The 19,839-nt window shown below is 44.9% G+C and overlaps 1 protein-coding gene across 1 annotated transcript; it reads left to right on the top strand.

The window, feature by feature from the left end:
- Positions 1–3,692: 3,692 nt before the first annotated feature.
- cd164l2 (CD164 sialomucin-like 2) lies at positions 3,693–19,240 on the top strand (the record flags this gene model as incomplete). Its single annotated transcript, XM_080787257.1, has 5 exons — positions 3,693–3,811; positions 4,662–4,793; positions 9,944–10,030; positions 10,796–10,903; positions 19,080–19,240. The coding sequence occupies exons 2-5, from the start codon at positions 4,700–4,702 to the stop codon at positions 19,238–19,240; spliced, it is 450 nt and encodes a 149-aa protein (XP_080643383.1). The 5' UTR covers positions 3,693–3,811; positions 4,662–4,699.
- Positions 19,241–19,839: the final 599 nt, after the last annotated feature.

Here is a 19,839-nt window from a genome sequence, read left to right as displayed (position 1 = left end):
TGGGCTCTACACACCCTCCACCAACCTAGTCCCCATATATGGGGGACAAGGGGAGAGCAACAGACTTGAACTCATGCTTCCTTCTAGCCCCTCTCGGAACCCCCTGGGTCAGCCCAATCCGAACCGAACCGGGCTGACCCGTAGGGTTCCTGGTCACGCTAAGATTTTTCAATGCGATTGTTGGGACGCGGATATACACAAACTCATAGTTTAGTCGATCGGCGCGGTATTACGACGCTTTTTATTGTGTTTGTTTACGGATGTGCGAACTATAAGTACCTTACATACCTCTGATAAAATCTCCTGTGTCGCGGAAGCCGTTAAGTATTTTTAATCCATGTTTGATTAAAAATGTCGCTTTGATTTCTTCTTGTTTATTTACCGTTTATTGTACCGCCTCCCGATGTGCGGTTGGCTTTGCGGGCTATGTCCCTGCCTTTGATCTGCTCCGTCATAGCTGTAGCACCACTAGCTAGCCAGATAGGCGGTACAATGAGGTGTCAATAAACAAGGTAGGAAGAAGCGACATTTTTAATCAATCATGGATTAAAAATACTTAACGGCTTCCGCGACACAGGAGATGTGTCGGTATGGTATGTAAGGTACTTATAGTTCGCACATTCGTAAGTCAATACATGAATAACCATGGTAAAAGCGCGCAGAAGTCCGTCTCATGGCGTGTTTACATTGTATTTGTTTGTGCGTAACTGGCGACAGCCCCACGTGAAGCAGGACCCAATGCAGTAAAGTCATAAAAGTGTCAGAAACTTTACTACATTCGGGTTCTGCTTGCGGGGCTAGCTTCCTTCATGCCTGAGTGTCCAAGTTGCTCCTTTACACCCGACAGGGGGGAGTTTCCCTGGTTGGACGTTGCGCGTGGAAGGAACACGTTATTCCAACCAGTTCCTTTCCCCTCCATCAGGCGCCCCGGCTGGCCAGGGGGAGGCAGTTTAGTGACCAGGATTTGCTCTACCTCTTGAACGACAGGCGCTCACAGTCGTAGTAGTAGTAGTAGGCTAGTCAATGGGACCCCTTGAACGGACCACTAGATTTGTTTTCAAAGGGCGCGCGCCACTTACAGTAGCACAGAAACGCACCGCAGTGCAGTTCACAGACAGACAGGTGCAGAGGAGCGCCCCCTATTGATATGCAAATGTATGAGCCTCAATTGGCTGAGGCAGAGGCTGGACATTCCTCCAGGTGAAAGGAGTTTTGGCCTCATTACATTAGGCCCATACTGGCAGAGCCTGACCACTGAGAGCCTTTTTTGTGGTGGTTTGTTCTGGAGAACCGTGGGTCCGACCGACTCGATACCGGGCACTGCGCTCCCTGTGGGGGTGTGGAACGCGTGTGTCGAATGTGAAGTCGGCGGGGCGAACGGTTCTCGAGTTACGTGCATTACAACCGTACGCACACACGCACACACACACACACACACACACACACACACACACACACACACACACACACACACACACACACACACACACACACACACAGACAGACAAAGACGTGGCGCATTTATAGTAGGAGGATGTCACTTATGTATACCGAAAACTAATTTGGCAATTGAAACACTTTCTTTATCCCACATTACAGCCTTGTTTTACACTATCAGTTTATTCTTTGCCCGTTTAATTATAATCACAGTGATTATAGTGGTAAGAGTGGCAGGTGTGTGAACAAATGGAGTGGAAGTCCGTTTGTGTCATGGTCCGCTCCTCGGACCGTGGACTTGGACTGTCACTTTTTAGGTTTTGGACTTTTTTTTGTATTCTTGTTTGGTTTTCTGTTGGTCGTTGCCTTGGTTTTGTGTAGTGTATAGGCTATCTTATTTTGTAGTATAATCCTATAGTGTTTCCTGTCTGCCTATAGTTACTGTTACCTACCTTGTCTAACCTACTCTGTGACGGGCCAGTGTTTCCACACCTGTGTCCTGTTAGTCCCCCAGCCTGTCCTAGTGTTGATTGTATTTTGGTTCCACCTGTGGCCAGTTATCCTGTGTCTATTTAAGTCCTGTATTTGCTGTGTGTTCTTGTTGGGTGGTAGTTCCCTGTTGAGTTCCTTCCTGTATGTTTTATGAGATTTTGACCGGCCTTCTTTGCTCTGTATATATGGAAGAATTTCTACAGATCTACAACGCGTTGTGAGCTTGTAGATCTGCTATTTTCAGCATACAACCAAGTGTAAAATGACTTATACTCGAGCTCTTGTCCACTAGTCCCCTTCCTAACACTTTAGTCTAGTTTTTATTTGTTGATGACATTGTCAATATATTTAGTCTTAGTTTTAGTCATCATAGGTTAGTTTTCATGTAGTTTCCATTTAGTTTTCGTCAGTGAAAAGTCGACGAACATTTTTCGTCTTAGTTTTAGTCGACGAAAACAACACTGCTGACATGAGAACTTTTGAGGGCCACTGCGCTGACTGCTGTCAGGCTAAAAGACTTTGACCTTATGCATTTTACATAATGTATTTTATCACACCGTCATCACAAGGATAATGGCTTGTTTCCATTGCAGTCTGTCTTTCATGTATAATTTAGTGATACATGAAATATGTGTGTTCGTTCATGCATGTCCAAGAAACACCCATTGGATTATGTGGGAGAAAGTGTGGGTGCATGTGTCTTCCAAGGTTATAATAGTTTTGTGTTTTTTTTTCATTATAGTTTAGTTTTAGTTAGTTTTGACATATTTTTTTCTAATTCAGTTAGTTTTAGTTGGTTTTTAGAGCGGGGTTGCTAGTTTTTATTTAGTTTTTATTTTGGTTTAGTTATAGTTTAGTTTTTAGCCGTACGGTGCTGAAAACTGCCCTAAAACTTGTTGGAGAAATAATCGAATTAATTTCAAAGGATTATATTATAAATATCCGAAAGGCATATAAATATTGATAAAAATGGTCTATAATTTAGTTTTAGTTAGTTTTGAGGACACACAATACAGTTTAGTTATCGTTTTTAAATTTATTTTATTTTTTATTTACTAAAATGTTTTTTTTATTCTAGTTTTAGTTTTTTAGTTAGTTTTAGTTAACTATTAAACCCTTGGTGTCTTTTTTTTGGGGGGGGTTTCTGGAAAAGATCATTCATCACACGACTGCAGACGCTTCAGCGCAGCTCCAGTAGTTCATTGGCCATGCATCATGGATGCGCATCGCGTGCGCATGCGCATGCATGTATGCACAAGTGCAACACAGAACAGCTTGGACTTGTATTGTATTGGTGACCCTTTTGTAGTGTGTGTGGGTCGTGTGTGTGTGACGTGTGTGTGGGTCGTGTGTGTGACGTGTGTGTGTGTGTGTGTGTGTGTGTGTGACGTATGTATGTTGTGTGTGTGGTGACTGATTTGTGTGTGTGCGCGCGTCTGCGTGTTTGTGCAGGCATGCATCAGCATCAGTGTGAGACTGACGGTGTGCATGTGCGCGTTTGCACACGCATGCCCGTGCCTGTGTGTGTGTGTGCGTGACATGCGTGCGCGTGTGCATGCGAACATGAACATCTCCAGTGTTGAGGTAAACAGGTGTCGGTCTGTTTCGCGGCGGTGTGTGTTTCAGGAGGGCAGTGCCGGTCAGGCCGGGTTGCCGGGGTAACCCGGGCATCGTGTTACACCACTCCTTGTGTCCGCTGTCATCAGTCTCCCCTCGGTGTGTTACACCACTCCTTGTGTCCGCCGTCATTGCGTGTCCCTCCATCCATTTTCCCGTCTGTCATCCCCGGCTTTTGACGGATCTCGACGCGGCGTTTCAGTATACCGACGACGCCGTCGTACCCCACATCCTGTTTCATCCCCTATATCCTGAGCACCTGCAGGTAAGGAAGGGCTGCAATTATCAATTATTCACCATATAGCAATTATTGATCGATTTGCTTTTTTCCGATTTTAATCAAGGTAATTGAGAAGTGATGATTGTTTTATGTGTCGATGAATCGATCAACCGCTTATTATAGCATTGTCTTATACGTTGTCGCGCGGTGGTGTCAACGCGCTATAGTGACGATACCTGTAGCCGATATACGAGGTCACAGTCCGTTGCGTCGCGATGCGTTGTGAGCACAGCTCGTATATCTGCAAAGATATTGTCACTATTTTTAGAAATTCTTTGACATCGTTTTTTAAACCATTCGTCTATAATGACATGGATCAAAAACAGGGATGGATTGATACTAACCACCCAGATCCTATATACGGTTGACTGGACCGGAGTCCCTCAGGGCTCAGTGCTCGTGTATTGAAAGCTTTCCGCTGATGGTAGCCGATCGACGAGATCACAACTGCTGTGAGCTTGTCGATCGAACCGAACGCTCCTCCCTCCACAGTACGGTTGTTGGGGTTTAACCCATTCTGACCTGAGATCAGATTCATACGAGGTTTCCACGGGACACACACTGGTCTGATGAACCCATTCAGACCTGAGATCAGATTCTAAAAATGTCAGTCGTTCTTCGAATTTTTCAAAAATAGCAGACCTACAAGCTCGTATCGCGCCACTCGGTGGCGCGCTATGAGCTTGTAGATCTGCTATTTTTCAATAGGTAAAGCATAACATGATGCTAACACCAAAATGGGTGCCCGGTCAGAATGGTTTAAGTACATGGCTAATCAATTATTTGTTTTTTTACATGATTGATTATTGATATATATATATATATTTTGTATTAGTTGTAGGGTTTTGTTCCTGTTGACCCCCGTCGGGCGGTATGGCTGTCAGGATGCGAGGGTGTGTCCTTCCCAAGACCCTCTGCTCCGCGTTGCTGCTGATGACCCTGGTGACCCTGGCGTACTCCCAGTCAGGTGTGTATTATTATTATGGTGCAATTAATGTCGTCTATCTTTATGTCTATCTGTATGTACCATGTATGTACCAGCTCAGTGGCCTTGTGGTCAGAGTGTCCGCCCTGAGACTGGGAGGTCGGGGGTTCAATCCCCGGCCGGGTCATATACCAAAGACTGTAAAAATGGGACCCAGTGCCTCCCTGCTTGGCACTCAGCATCAAGGGTTGGATTGGGGGGTAAATCCCTGTGACATACTAGCGTCATGTCCAGGGGGTGTACTTGTACATCAAGCTGCCTCACGCTACAGAAACAGGAGATAGGCTCCTGCCTTATGGGCCTCATGGCTACAGAAACAGGAGATAGGCTCCTGCCCCTATGGACCTCATGGCTACAGAAACAGGACATAGGCTCCTGCCCCTATGGGCCTCATGGCTACAGATACAGGAGATAGGCTCCTGCCCCTATGGGCCTCATGGCTACAGAAACAGGACATAGGCTCCTGTCCCTATGGGCCTCATGGCTACAGAAACAGGACAGGCTCCTGCCCTGTGGGCCTCATGGCTACAGAAACAGGAGATAGGCTCCTGCCCCCTATGGGCCTCATGGCTACAGATACAGGAGATAGGCTCCTGCCCCTATGGGCCTCATGGCTACAGAAACAGGACATAGGCTCCTGTCCCTATGGGCCTCATGGCTACAGAAACAGGAGATAGGCTCCTGCCCCTATGGGCCTCATGGCTACAGAAACAGGAGATAGGCTCCTGCCCCTATGGGCCTCATGGCTACAGAAACAGGACATAGGCTCCTGTCCCTATGGGCCTCATGGCTACAGAAACAGGAGATAGACTCCTGCCCCTATGGGCCTCATGGCTACAGAAACAGGAGATAGGCTCCTGCCCCTATGGGCCTCATGGCTACAGAAACAGGAGATAGGCTCCTGCCTCCTATGGGCCCCATGGCTCGGCAAGGCTACTTACTTACGTATCTTTATGTGGTCTCGCGTGTAGCCAGAAGAACTACAACTCAATCTCCCAATGCTATAATATAGAGAGTCTGGAACTACAGCTCCCAAGAGCAGAGTATAATGGAAGCCGTCTCTGCTGCTCGACCAATCGCGACGCGGAGCTCGCGGAACTGTAGTGCCATTGGGAAACGCATTATACGAGCGGGAGATTCATGTTATTTGTGCGCAGATATATAGTTTTGACACAGAAAAGTATCATGGAATTAACATAGACAAAACGAAAGAAGAGTTAATGCTGAAAACGAACCAGCCACCTTGCAGGCTTCAACAATCGACACGCTGTTTTGATGAATTGAACATGGTGGACCCTCTTGTAAACGAGTGTAATGCTTAATTGGGTCGTCTGCACTCACAGTTAACAGTCTCTGTATTGAGTTTGTGCTTGAAATGTACTGTAATTCTACAAACTGTTAATAAATATTTCAATCAATCAATGTTATGATTCGCCATTTATACTTATGGAAAGAGCTTCCGTTCTCCAGAACATATATATGACGGAAGAATTATAACATTGCGAGAGGCAACAGTCTGGCCACGCAAGACTGTATTAGTCTTTATGTGGATTTGATGGTGAATCCCTCTCGTCTGTGTGCATTTCTGTGACATAACTGTGTGTCTGTTCTGTGTGGTGGTGCGGGTGTTATATGTCCTCCGTGGCCTTGTTGTGAAGGGGGTAGTCTAGTCTCGCGTTACCATGACTGTCGCCTCCGCCATTTCCAAACGCTTCGTCATACAGTCTGGACCAACGTAAGAGCTGTCATACAGTATACTGTAAAGCGGAAGTGGAGCCTCCTCGCCACTTCTGTTTCCATTTCGTTGCACATTTAATCCTAATATAAATAGAAAACATCTAAGCATATATATAGCTTGTTGCTTAGCTACTGTTGTTTAGTTACTCATCTCATGGGGCTGTAGGTCCAGACTCTCTATAGCATTCTGTTATTCATCTCATGGGGCTGTAGGTCCAGACTCTATATAGCATTCTGTTATTCAGCTCATGGGGCTGTAGGTCCAGACTCTATAGCATTCTGTTATTCATCTCATGGGGCTGTAGGTCCAGACTCTATATAGCATTCTGTTATTCATCTCATGGGGCTGTAGGTCCAGACTCTATATAGCATTCTGTTATTCAGCTCATGGGGCTGTAGGTCCAGACTCTATAGCATTCTGTTATTCATCTCATGGGGCTGTAGGTCCAGACTCTATATAGCATTCTGTTATTCAGCTCATGGGGCTGTAGGTCCAGACTGTATATAGCATTGTGTTATTCATCTCATGGGGCTGTAGGTCCAGACTCTATAGCATTCTGTTACTCATCTCATGGGGCTGTAGGTCCAGACTCTATATAGCATTCTGTTATTCATCTCATGGGGCTGTAGGTCCAGACTCTATAGCATTCTGTTATTCATCTCATGGGGCTGTAGGTCCAGTCTCTATATAGCATTCTGTTATTCAGCTCATGGGGCTGTAGGTCCAGACTGTATATAGCATTGTGTTATTCATCTCATGGGGCTGTAGGTCCAGACTCTATAGCATTCTGTTACTCATCTCATGGGGCTGTAGGTCCAGACTCTATATAGCATTCTGTTATTCATCTCATGGGGCTGTAGGTCCAGACTCTATAGCATTCTGTTATTCATCTCATGGGGCTGTAGGTCCAGTCTCTATATAGCATTCTGTTATTCAGCTCATGGGGCTGTAGGTCCAGACTGTATATAGCATTGTGTTATTCATCTCATGGGGCTGTAGGTCCAGACTCTATAGCATTCTGTTATTCAGCTCATGGGGCTGTAGGTCCAGACTCTATATAGCATTTGGAGATTGTGGAATAGTTGTCTGGCTACGCGAGACTACGAAGGGGTTTCCGTTCCACCTTCCATGTCTGACACGTCACTGGGTTCATTTCCACTCCTCCACCTCCTCCTCCTCCTCCTCCTTCTCCTCATCCCCCTCCTCCTAATCCTCTTCCTCCTACTCCTCCTCCTCTTCATCCTCCTCCTCCTCCTCCACTCCACACAGCAACCTTATCCGTCTCCTCCTACACTCGGAGTCCTCGTTCTCTCCTCCTTCCTATATTATGTTCTGTTTCCAGTCAGAGTTCTCTCAGTTCGTTCTCTCTCTCTCTCTCTCTCTCTCTCTCTCTCTCTCTCTCTCTCTCTCTCTCTCTCGCTCTCTCCCCAGCTGTGAAGATGTCTGCTCTTAACTCTGTGTTTTATAATGTCTCAACATGTCTCCACGTGGGAAGAGTTGGAGGTGAATTAGAATGTGGAAACTGAGGTTCCCAGAACTCCGGGTTAGTTCTATAGTGGGGTCCCAAAGTGGGGTCCGGAGACCACTAGGGGTCCAGCTAAATGATAGTTTGTAACCAAACCCTTATGGGTCTTTAAGTTAAATTAACATTGATTTTGCATAATCTATACATGGGGGTCCCAGAGATGGAAATGCCATTAAATAACTCAGGCCTAATTCAGGTCAAACCCGGAGGTCAAAACAGTTGACATTCAAACTGCTAGAGGCGTAAACAGCTTCTCTTAAAATGGGGGTCCTTGGCATATCTCGTCAAATGGGGGGGGGGGGGGTCCATGGGCCAAAAAAATAAAAAATAAAAATGGATTTGTGCAGCCTTTACATGAAAACGTTTGGGAACTACTGCTATAGAGCGTATATGCGCGTGACATCATCATCATACCTGGGGTCATTATACAGGAAACTCCTACTGAGTGGCATAAAACTACTGTACATACTGTACATACTGTACATCCACACAGACAGCCCCTACTGTACATCCACACAGAAAAGTCCTGTCTGATGACTTTAAACTCCAATGCCCATTCCCTGAAATCATAGCCATATAGCATGAACGGAACGAAATCTGGAACCAGTGAAATACGTTACTCGTCACTTAGTTAACTTTAGTTATTGTAATGTCAAAAAGACATCAACATTTCAAATAAATGGAGGACAAAAGTACTCGCACACCAACAACAAAGGAACGCTTACAGCTATGAGCCTTTATCAGAGCAAAACACACAAGCTTTTGATGTATGTATGCTGGAGTTTGGGTCTAGCACTCCGCTGACAAAACACATTGTTGATGCTCAACCTCTTTTTCTTATTTAATGGAGAAGAGACGTTGGAGGTAAACGATAATTAATCACCACGTGGAGCCTGTAGCGTCTCTATTATGGGGCTAACATTGGGCAAAGATACTGTAATGGAGGTTTCCTAATATATAGATCACTGTCATGGTGATACTGTAATGGAGGTTTCCTAATATATAGATCACTGTCATGGTGATACTGTAATGGAGGTTTCCTAATATATAGATCACTGTCATGGTGATACTGTAATGGAGGTTTCCTAATATATAGATCACTGTCATGGTGATACTGTAATGGAGGTTTCCTAATATATAGATCACTGTCATGGTGATACTGTAGTGGAGGTTTCCTAATATATAGATCACTGTCATGATACTGTAATGGAGGTTTCCTAATATATAGATCACTGTCATGATACTGTAATGGAGGTTTCCTAATATATAGATCACTGTCATGGTGATACTGTAGTGGAGGTTTCCTAATATATAGATCACTGTCATGGGGGAAGTATAGAGCGTCGCAGTCCCGCCCCCTACCACCAGGGCCCAGGAAATGATTCTCCAGTTAATTTTCCTCATAGACTTTTCAAAAAGTATTTATTTAAAGACCTTTTTAAGCCTCGAACAAAGCCAAATCTTCAACTCTCAAAACACAATTTTTTGGGCCGAACAAAGAATTAGAAAGAAGAAAAAAACGGCAACCTTTGGTCCAAAATATTGTGTTTTGTTGTCATGATTTGTCACGACTCGAGTTGGCTTTGTCCACGGTGTAACCGTCTTTAAATAAATACTGATTTTGAAATGTCTATGGGGAAAATGCATTGGGAATCATTTCCTGGGCCTGGCGTCGTCATGACAGGGGGCGGGACTGCGACGCTCTATACTATAGGTTTCATATACAGTAGGAATAAATCGGGATAGAGAGAGGCCTTCCACCAATCATGATCGATTGGAGCGACTCACTGGAGCAAACACTCATTCATTGGCTTATACCTGTGTCAGTCAGAGTGATTGATTGACAGCTGTCACCCTCTCCCCGTGCAGACTGTTCCCAGGCCCAGTCATGTGACATGTGTGTCGGAGAGTCCATGCTCAACCTGACGGGCTGCGTCTGGAGGCTGTGTCCTGATGGTACGTGCACGCACGCACACACACACACACGCACGCACATACACATACACACACCCATACACATACACCCATACATACAGGCACACATACACACACACACACACACACACACACACACACACACACACACACTGCTGCATATTGAGACTCTGTAATGATGGTATAGCCTACGCACGCATGCACACACACACACACACACACACACACACACACACAATCTCTTTCTCTATGACTCACACTTATTACGTTCACACACACACACACACTCACACACACACTCACACACACACACACACACACACACACACACGCCCGCAGCCTATTAAGCTCTGATGGTAACTGGATCGTTGCGGTAAAGTATAAGCTTGCCTGGTCCGTACTAAAGACATCAATTATTCACCAATACCAGGAACACAGGCACGCACGCACACACACACACACACACACACACACACACACACACACACACACACACACACACACACACACACTCACACACACACATTTCGATTTTCTTTATTTGAAGCCACAAATTACAATAAATTAATTTTACAGGGAAACAAATATAACAGGGTTGACAGTTTATGTTCACTTAAGGATATACACATGGCACGCACACACACGCACACACACACACACACACACACACACACACACACACACACACACACACACACACACACACACACACACACACACACACACACACAGGCATACACACGCTAATAACATGGCCACTAACGTGTCTCCGTCTCTGTGTCTCAGGTAACGACACGGGGCTGTGCGTGACGGACATGGGCGACCAGACGGACCTGTCCATGAACTGCAGCTGGACCAGAGTATCAGAGCTGTGCTCAGGTCAGTTGGACCATAGTATCAGAGCTGTGCTCAGGTCAGTCAGCTGACCTTCAGAACATCACAGTCCATGAGTTCATTTAACCCATTCTGACCTGAGATCAGATTCTAAAAATGTCAGACCCCTTTAGCTATCGTTACGAACGGTTACATGTGCTCAGCGATGCGACACAAACTCACAAATGGTTTACTCGAAGCTTTAGAGATATACTTACAGCGCTTTGAAAATCCTGTTATTATAACGGAGGCTCAATATATAGAGGTACAGTATATCTAAAGAGCTCACATTCCATTTCGCTCCATTCATTCTGCTTCGTGGAACTTTCGGTGCAAGGTTTTTTGCCACTCACAAAGCGCCCGTGATGAAATGAGCGTCATGACCGCGTCATCCTCGCCCTCGCCCACCCCCCCCCCCCCCCCCCCCCGGCGTCCAGAGTGGCGTCCTTTCCTTCAGAAAGAGCTTCCGTGCTCGTCAGCAGGAAACGTTGGGCGGGAGGAGTAGGACAAAAGGCTCTATGCCCCCCCGCACGTCACTGGGAGGGTGAGTCAGTATATAGGGGTGTGTGTGTGTGTGTGTGTGTGTGTGTGTGACTGTGTGTGAGAAGGAATCAATTGGCACAATGAGAGAAAAAGATTCTTGCAATCACAGTACAGACAGTGGTGGAAAGTAGCTTAAGTACTTTCACTTAAGGTATCTATACTTTACTTTACCAATTTTCCAGTACACATTTTGGCTCCGAGACGTAGTGGAGTTTAGAAGTAAAAAGTACTGGGCATTGGACATACTCAAGTAAAGTACTAATACTTCATAGTTGTACTTAGTAGTACGGTACTTAAAAGTAAAAGTACTTAGCTACTTTCCACACCACTGATGGTCACTGAGTTCCCGAGGCGTCCCTCCGAGCCTTTCCACTGGGCGCGTGCGTCACCACCGCTCACTAACTACGTATTTAAGATTGATTGACTGTGCCATTTTTGCCTATTATAGCCAAAGCATGTGTCTATATATATACACATATATATATATATATATATATATATATATATATACCTGGGAATGTTTGGCCGGGGGAATAGGCTACAATAGAACAAAATCAATAAATAAAAGACTAAATTCAGCGCACTGACCCCCCCCACCCCGACTGTGGCATAACCTCCCCCTGGACCTAAGATTTGTGCCCCCTCTGCCCCACCTGACCAGCCATTTACGTCACTTCGTGTGCCTTACTGCTGAAACTCCATCTTTTGTCTATCTTATATATATATTTTTTTTTTTTATGCCCTCCAGAAAGAGATTTTTAATTTATTTTAATTTGTTTTATATTGCAAAACTGGGGATCCTTAAAATCAAAACCGTTGCAGAATCACTGAATGCCCAAGGTCCAAATTTCTATAGGCTCAAGCTTTACTTTATCGTTTTAGTAATAAAACGTCTGGGTTTTCCGAGGCTGCACCTTTAGTGCCACAGTTTGTTTTTTACTTTGAAGAAGACGAAAGTCTAAACTAAAAGTCACCGCTGCAAAACAATACAACACGTGCAGACAGTCGAGTCCTCCGTACATGTTATATAGGTTGAATTGAAGAAAATGCCAGCACTCATTATGTCTGTAGGAGCCAAAGAGTGCTTAGCTATAGTGGTTGTCACTTGGTTGGTGATGGGCTGTGGGCACCGCATTGACGTTCCGTTATTGGTGGGAGCGTCTCTGTGGGTGGCCCTTGGTAGTCGACCAATATGGGTGTCTGAACCAGCTCACTCCTAAGGCTGTTTGAACTTGGAGGCAGGGTGAGCTGGGAGGATGCACTTTGTTGACAATGTTGTGGCTGATAATAATTTACCAATAAATTACTCATGCCGGCAGGCTAAACCTGGGAGCTGAAACAAACTGTAATGACGCGCGAAAAAACAATGATAAAATGATTCATATCCAAACAAGCTCAAAGTTTAAAACGTTTATATAGCTCAGTGCACATATTTATTACATATATATATATATTTATTTATTGTATTGTAATATTTTGTGCACTGAGCTATATAAACGTTTTAAACTTTGAGCTTGTTTGGATATGAATCATTTTATCATTGTTTTGTCGCGCGTCATTACAGTTTGTTTCATCTCCCAGGTTTAGCCTGCCGGCATGAGTAATTTATTGGTAAATTATTATCAGCCACAACAATGTCCTTTTCCTCAGCTGAGGAAGGCCAACCAGGCCGAAACGCGTACGTACGTTGTCCACTCTGGTCAAAAGGACATAATGCTGGCATTTCCTTCAATTCAGCTTGTATCTTCGAGCCTTATATTGCACCTGGAAGGATTTCGTTCTACCCTGGAGTGCTGCGGGTTGTCTGCTGCTAAAATAGAATAAAACTGATTAAAATAGGGTGCATTTTGCATCCCAAAACGACCTCTGCATCCACGGGATGCGTCTAAGGGATTGTACCATCTAGTCCTACGAGTAAGACGCGCAAACGCGGGAAGCGAACGCAGCTCGTACATATTTGGGTTTTGGACGTATAGCTGCTTTGGGGACTCCTTATATGGTTATGGCTGAGTCATGGTGACGTAACAGCGGGACAGACACTTGCATCAATCACAAACAAATCACTCAGCTCCATATATGGGCACAAAAGCGGGACAGACAGACAGACAGACAGACAGACATGATCTGCTAGGTCTCATAGTAAGTGCTCACTGCGTTCGCAATAAGCTCAACTGTACTGTTTTTTATTCTAGTTTATTTTGCTGTAGCTTTAGTTATAATAATAATTTCTTCTTCTGTTTTCTACATGAATATAACCACATTATAATAACCAAATAAAATGAAATGGGAGTTAAATGCTGCAATTTGTAAAAAAAAATGTCAAAATATGACTCCTAACATCGTTGAAGTGGGACTCATAAAATGTCCCTAAAAAAATGGAATGGAAAATACTTTATTATTAATCCCCGAGGGGAAATTGAATTTGTTACAATAGCAGCAGCAACAGGCAGCCAGCGTTACGCAGCGCAAAAATGACTCATCTAAAAGACCATCCCTGCATCCCGGGACTCATTACATTGAAACCCATTTACATCACTGCATATATATATACACACACAGGTAGTCTCTCCTAGGTAGTATTGTTTTAGCCCCTTAACTTCTACTGGCTGAATAATCACGCTGGTCTTCTCTCTACTCCTAACACTTCGTTGTGTTAGTCGGCCTCCTCCAGACAACGTGACAGCAACGCGTAGGCCGCACAGATCAGGACAATATGTAATAAAACAAGAAAGATAGATAAAGATAGATAACAGCGAGAGAAAGAAAGAAGAGGGTGTCCAAATGGATGCTAATAGGGTCATAAAAATAGATCCCTGGTGTGTGCGTGGAGGGCCTGTAATGTAATGGACAATATATAATAATATACAACGCATGGAGTTTTATCACCATTATAGAGACCCACGTAAAGGCCTGTCAGACCCCGGTCTGTACGTCACTGAGTCTCTTCCACGGACCGCTGACTCACACCATGTTATTCAATGCTTCTCAGACAACATACATGTGACGTACATTAGATTCAGAATCACTTCATTTGTCATTTTTTTCCATTTGTTTCATAACCATCATTTAGCTGGGGACCCCACTTTGAGCACCACTGATATACACATACTGTACACACACACACACACACACACACACACACACACACACACACACACACACACACACACACACACATATTATATATACATTATACAAATACATACACACGTAAAATTGACGCCCTGCTTGATCACACTACAACGTCAGTCCCACAAAAGCATACAAAGCATACAGCAGATCTGCAAGCTGGAAACGTGGAGCGAAGCGACGCGTTTTTTGAGCTTGTAGATCTGCTGCTTTTGGATGCTTTTGAATTTGAAACCATTAAAAGTAACGGGTTTTGGGACAAAATGAAGGTTTCCACCCGACAGAGATGTTATCTCCATTTTGTTTTGTTATACTTTTGGTAGTTTTTTTTATTTCCCTCCGCAAATTAACGGCCCTCCTTGACGATACTATACAGCGTCAATAGTGGCAGAATGGACGAAGTTCGAAACGTCCTTTAAAAAAAAGAAAATCTTGCAGATCTGCATTCTGCTTTTGACGCTTTCGAATTTGAATCCGGGAAAAGTTACAGTCGTCGTTGTCGGACATGTGAGGTTTTCCACAGAGACGACATACGCGTATAGTTAGTTAGTTACTTTATTGACACAAATGTATAAGACATTGGGTCCAAACAATAATAAAAAACCCATGAATCAAAAACTTTAAAAGGGTACAATACATTAAAATATACAATATACACAATACAGAATCCCTTTATTACAACAGGAGCTTTCTATTGCTCCACAAGTGACAGGCAGGCCATGTCATAATTATGCAAAGTCTCTCTGTTAGTTGGTGCCCACAAAGAGTGAGCTCAAATCAATACCCTCATGTCCATAATTTCACTCTGATATCTTGTGTGAGGTTACTATAGGACACACCAGTATGTGCTGTTCGTTTTGTAAACCAGTCTCACGTTGGCAAAACCGCTGTTCAGGTGCCAGGTATGCATTTCCACACGCAGTCTATGAGCGGACAACCGAAACCGTGTAAAGGTTATCCTCAAATAGTCCTCAATGTAAGGTGTACTGTACTGCTGGTGCTGGTATAAATATATCATACACGTACGCACGTCATTCAAAAAGATTGCGGCGCGTTAGTTTTGTCAGGCCCGCTCGTGGGGCCATGATGGGAGAGCCATTATTAACCTGTGGCCATGATGATAGAGCCATCATTAACGCTGTCTCCTGTGTTTCTGTGTGCAGTGGTGGAGACCGGGGGAGACGACGGAGCAAGTGACGGTGGTGACTCAGGTAAATTATACCATTCAGGACGGGGTGAATGGTGCATTTATATAGCGCCTTTATCCTATAGGCTCTTTACAGAGATTGTGCATTACATTCACCCTGCATTCACACACACATTCACTCACCCATTCATTCACCGGCGGAAACCATGCAAGGCACCGACCTGCACATCAGGAGCAATTAGGAGGTCCAGTGTCTTTGCTCAAGGACACTTCGACACTCTTTTAAAAGCATTATGTTATACTTTAGCTATTGAAAAAAATATAGCAGATCTACAAGCTCGTAGCGCGACACTCGGTGCCACGCTACGAGCTTGTAGATCTGCTTTTTTCCCCTTTTTTCTTTTTTTACAAAATCTTGAAAATGTGGCGCAAATCTTTGAATATACTATTCTTTCTGAGCAAACTCAAATCTTTGCTTCTGGAACAACATATTTTCAGATGCGGGGGTGTCCTCCATGGACAAATACAAATCATAATTTCGGGGCGTTCCCTTGACATGAAAACTTAACTGACATACTGTAGAAACATGGGTTTTTTCCAGAAAACGTTTGTCATGATTTAGATTAGTAGGCATTTGTAGAATCTGTTCTCGGGTCTTAATGGGTTAAATACCCACCGCTAGCATGCGTGCGTGCGTGCAGCTGCTGGTCATTCTCTCTCTCTACCTCTGCCTCCATCACTCTTATTCCATTTAGGCCTGACGTCGTAAATAATTAAAATAAAATGTCAAATGTTTTCTGAAAAAACCTCATGTTTCTGTATCAGTGGTGCTCAATATCTCATGTCAAGGACCCCCAAAAATGATATGTAATATGCCTCCGCACCCCCCCCATCTGAAAATATGTTGTTCCAGAGACCCACTCCCCAGAAGCAAAGATTTGAGTTAAAATGTTCACTCTGTGATAATATATATATTCAAAGATTTGAGGCACATTTCCACGATTTTTCAAAAAAAATAGCAGACCTACAAGTTCATAGCGCGGCACTCGGTGCCGCGCTATGAGCTTGTAGATCTGCTATTTTTCAATAGCTTAAAGTATAACATAAATAATTCTTTAAAACAACCAAAAGGGGTTCCCGCCCAGAATGGGTTATTCCTCGGGGGCTCTCTTGCGTCAAACATCATCTGCTCTGCGTAGTGAAATTGCTTCTCATAAAGAGCGCCCGAGTTACTTACAATAAATGTCCCCTAAAGCGATACAGTCATCTGATTAGGAACGTGATTAGTATTCCAGTCAGTCAGTCAGTGGCTGAATCACAACAGAGACTGAAGTGAAGCCTCCGTCTGGGGTATTGTTTTATATGGGTTTTATTGTCTTTTGTCTTTAAAAAAAACCAAAACATATGTTTATTGATTTTCTTTACAGCACAATAAGTAATTTCAAAACAATTATTGACATATATTCGCCCCCCCCCCTCTTCGAAGAAACATCAGGAAATGTTTTGACAACAATGAATACAGAACAAAATAATAATAATAAAAACAAAAAAACCCAAAATAAAACAAAAAATTATACAGTTAAACAAACAAATGCACAATGTCCGTCTCCCCCTTCTCTTTCAATTTGTGTTATTTGTTTAGGATCGCATGCACCTATAATTGTTTTTAGTTGCCTCCATTTTTGGCTAATTACTCTTACAGATTTTGTCCCGTGCATGTGCATGTGCATGTGCATCTTTTTTTCGTCGGGTTTGGGGGTATTTATGCCGGTTATTTGGTGGTAATTCCGCCCCAGAGTGACCGTCAGACAGTACAGTATGTACAGTAGGCTATACCAAACACTTTTTCACAGAAATCAGACTGCCCAGGCTAGCCACAGACTGTGCAGTCACAGAGAGTGAGACTACACAGCGAGACAGCTGTCATGATAAGACTCATAAGAGAGATGATTATTGATTACAAATACAAACTGCAGCAGCAGCACCAGCGCTGCTAGCCCAGGCCGCTAGCCGCCAGCGTGGCTCAGCCTGTACAACACACACAACAACACACAACAACACACACAACAACACACACAACAACACACACAACAACACACACAACAACACACAACAACACACACAACAACACACAACAACAACAACTACACCAACAACCAGGCACCAACAACGCCACCATTCACTGTGAGTCGCAACTCACATTATAGGCTACTGTAGGTCAGTGATTTCACCCCCCCAGCCCCCCCACATACACACACACACTTTGACCACCCGATAGCTCCGTTTGGATAAAACATTTAGAAAATAATGTGGGATAAAACATTCAGGAAAAAAAGACAAATGTCAACTGCCTTCCGTCAGTTAGTATAAAGTTCTGTATTTGAAGGCTCTATACAGTAAAATATACTGGTTCTGTTCAGGATTTATTGTCTCCGGTCTTTCCACGAAATAATATAAAATGCTCGTAGCACTCGCCCTAGCCCAATGACCTTACACTGGCCCTAGCCCAATGACCTTACACTGGCCCAGTGACCTTACACTGGCCCCAGCCCAATGACCTTACACTGGCCCAATGACCTTACACTGGCCCTAGCCCAATGACCTTACACTGGCCCAGTGACCTTACACTGGCCCCAGCCCAATGACCTTACACTGGCCCTAGCCCAATGACCTTACACTGGCCCAGTGACCTTACACTGGCCCTAGCCCAATGACCTTACACTGGCCCCAGCCCAATGACCTTACACTGGCCCAGTGACCTTACACTGGCCCCAGCCCAATGACCTTACACTGGCCCAATGACCTTACACTGGCCCTATAGCCCAATGACCTTACACTGGCCCCAGCCCAATGACCTTACACTGGCCCCAGCCCAATGACCTTACACTGGCCCCAGCCCAATGACCTTACACTGGCCCCAGCCCAATGACCTTACACTGGCCCCAGCCCAATGACCTTACACTGGCCCCAGCCCAATGACCTTACACTGGCCCCAGCCCAATGACCTTACACTGGCCCCAGCCCAATGACCTTACACTGGCCCCAGCCCAATGACCTTACACTGGCCCCAGCCCAATGACCTTACAGGCGAATGCAAAGGCTCAGCTTTAGATAAACTTAAAAAGTAGACATAATAATAATACATTTTATTTATATGAAACCAAAATACCGGTAGAAATGTGCTGCCAAAAACAACACTGTTTAGAACAAAATGCTTCAAATCATGTCTCTCCCTCCCCCTCTCCCTCTCTCTCTCTCTCTCTCTGTCTCCCTCTCCCTCTCTCCCTCTCTCCCCCTCCCTCTCCCTCCCTCTCTCCCCCTCTCTCTCTCTCTCTCCCCCTCTCCCTCTCTCTCTCCCTCTCTCTCTCTCTCCCTCAGGGGGGGACAGTGACGGGGGCAGCTCTGAGTTCTCTCAGGCTAAGTTCGACATGTCTAGTTTCATCGGAGGAATCATCCTGGTGCTGACGCTGCAGGCGGGCGGGTTCTTCGCCATGCGCTTCCTCAAGACCAAAGAGCAGGCCAACTACGACCCTATGTGAGTGCACGTGCATAGACACACACAGTAGAGCAGGCAAACTACGACCCTATGTGAGTGCACGTGCATAGACACACACACGGCAAACTACGACCCTATGTGAGTGCACGTGTATAGACACACACACGGCAAACTACAACTCTATGTGAGTGCACGTGCATAGACACACACACGGCGAACTACGACCCTATGTGAGTGCACGTGCATAGACACACACGGCAAACTACGACCCCATAGACACACACAGTAGAGCAGGCAAACTACAACTCAATGTGAGTGCATGTGCATCCACACACACACACACAGTCACACACACACAGGCTCGGCCCTTAGTACAGGCCGACGAAGCGGTCGCTTCGAGCGCCACCTCTTGGGGGCGCCACTTAAGCCCTCCAAAAAAATATATATTTTCTGCACTGGTTTCTGCTTTAAGTGGGGGGATATCGGTCGGGCAACTGGCAACCCACACATTCACATTGGGTGAGGTGACAAATGTTAGACGCTATAGGGGGGGGGGGGGGGGGGGGGTTAGTCGCCACCGTCTAAAAATGAATCCTCTACGCTGCGCGTTGCCTAGGAGACGGGCTTAACAGCCGACCGGGG

The sequence above is a fragment of the Protomyctophum bolini genome, assembly GCF_963924005.1.
Source record: "Protomyctophum bolini genome assembly, chromosome: 17".
NCBI lineage: Eukaryota > Metazoa > Chordata > Actinopteri > Myctophiformes > Myctophidae > Protomyctophum > Protomyctophum bolini.
Note: the sequence above shows the minus strand (reverse complement) of the source record. Positions and strands in the feature narration are given on the sequence as shown.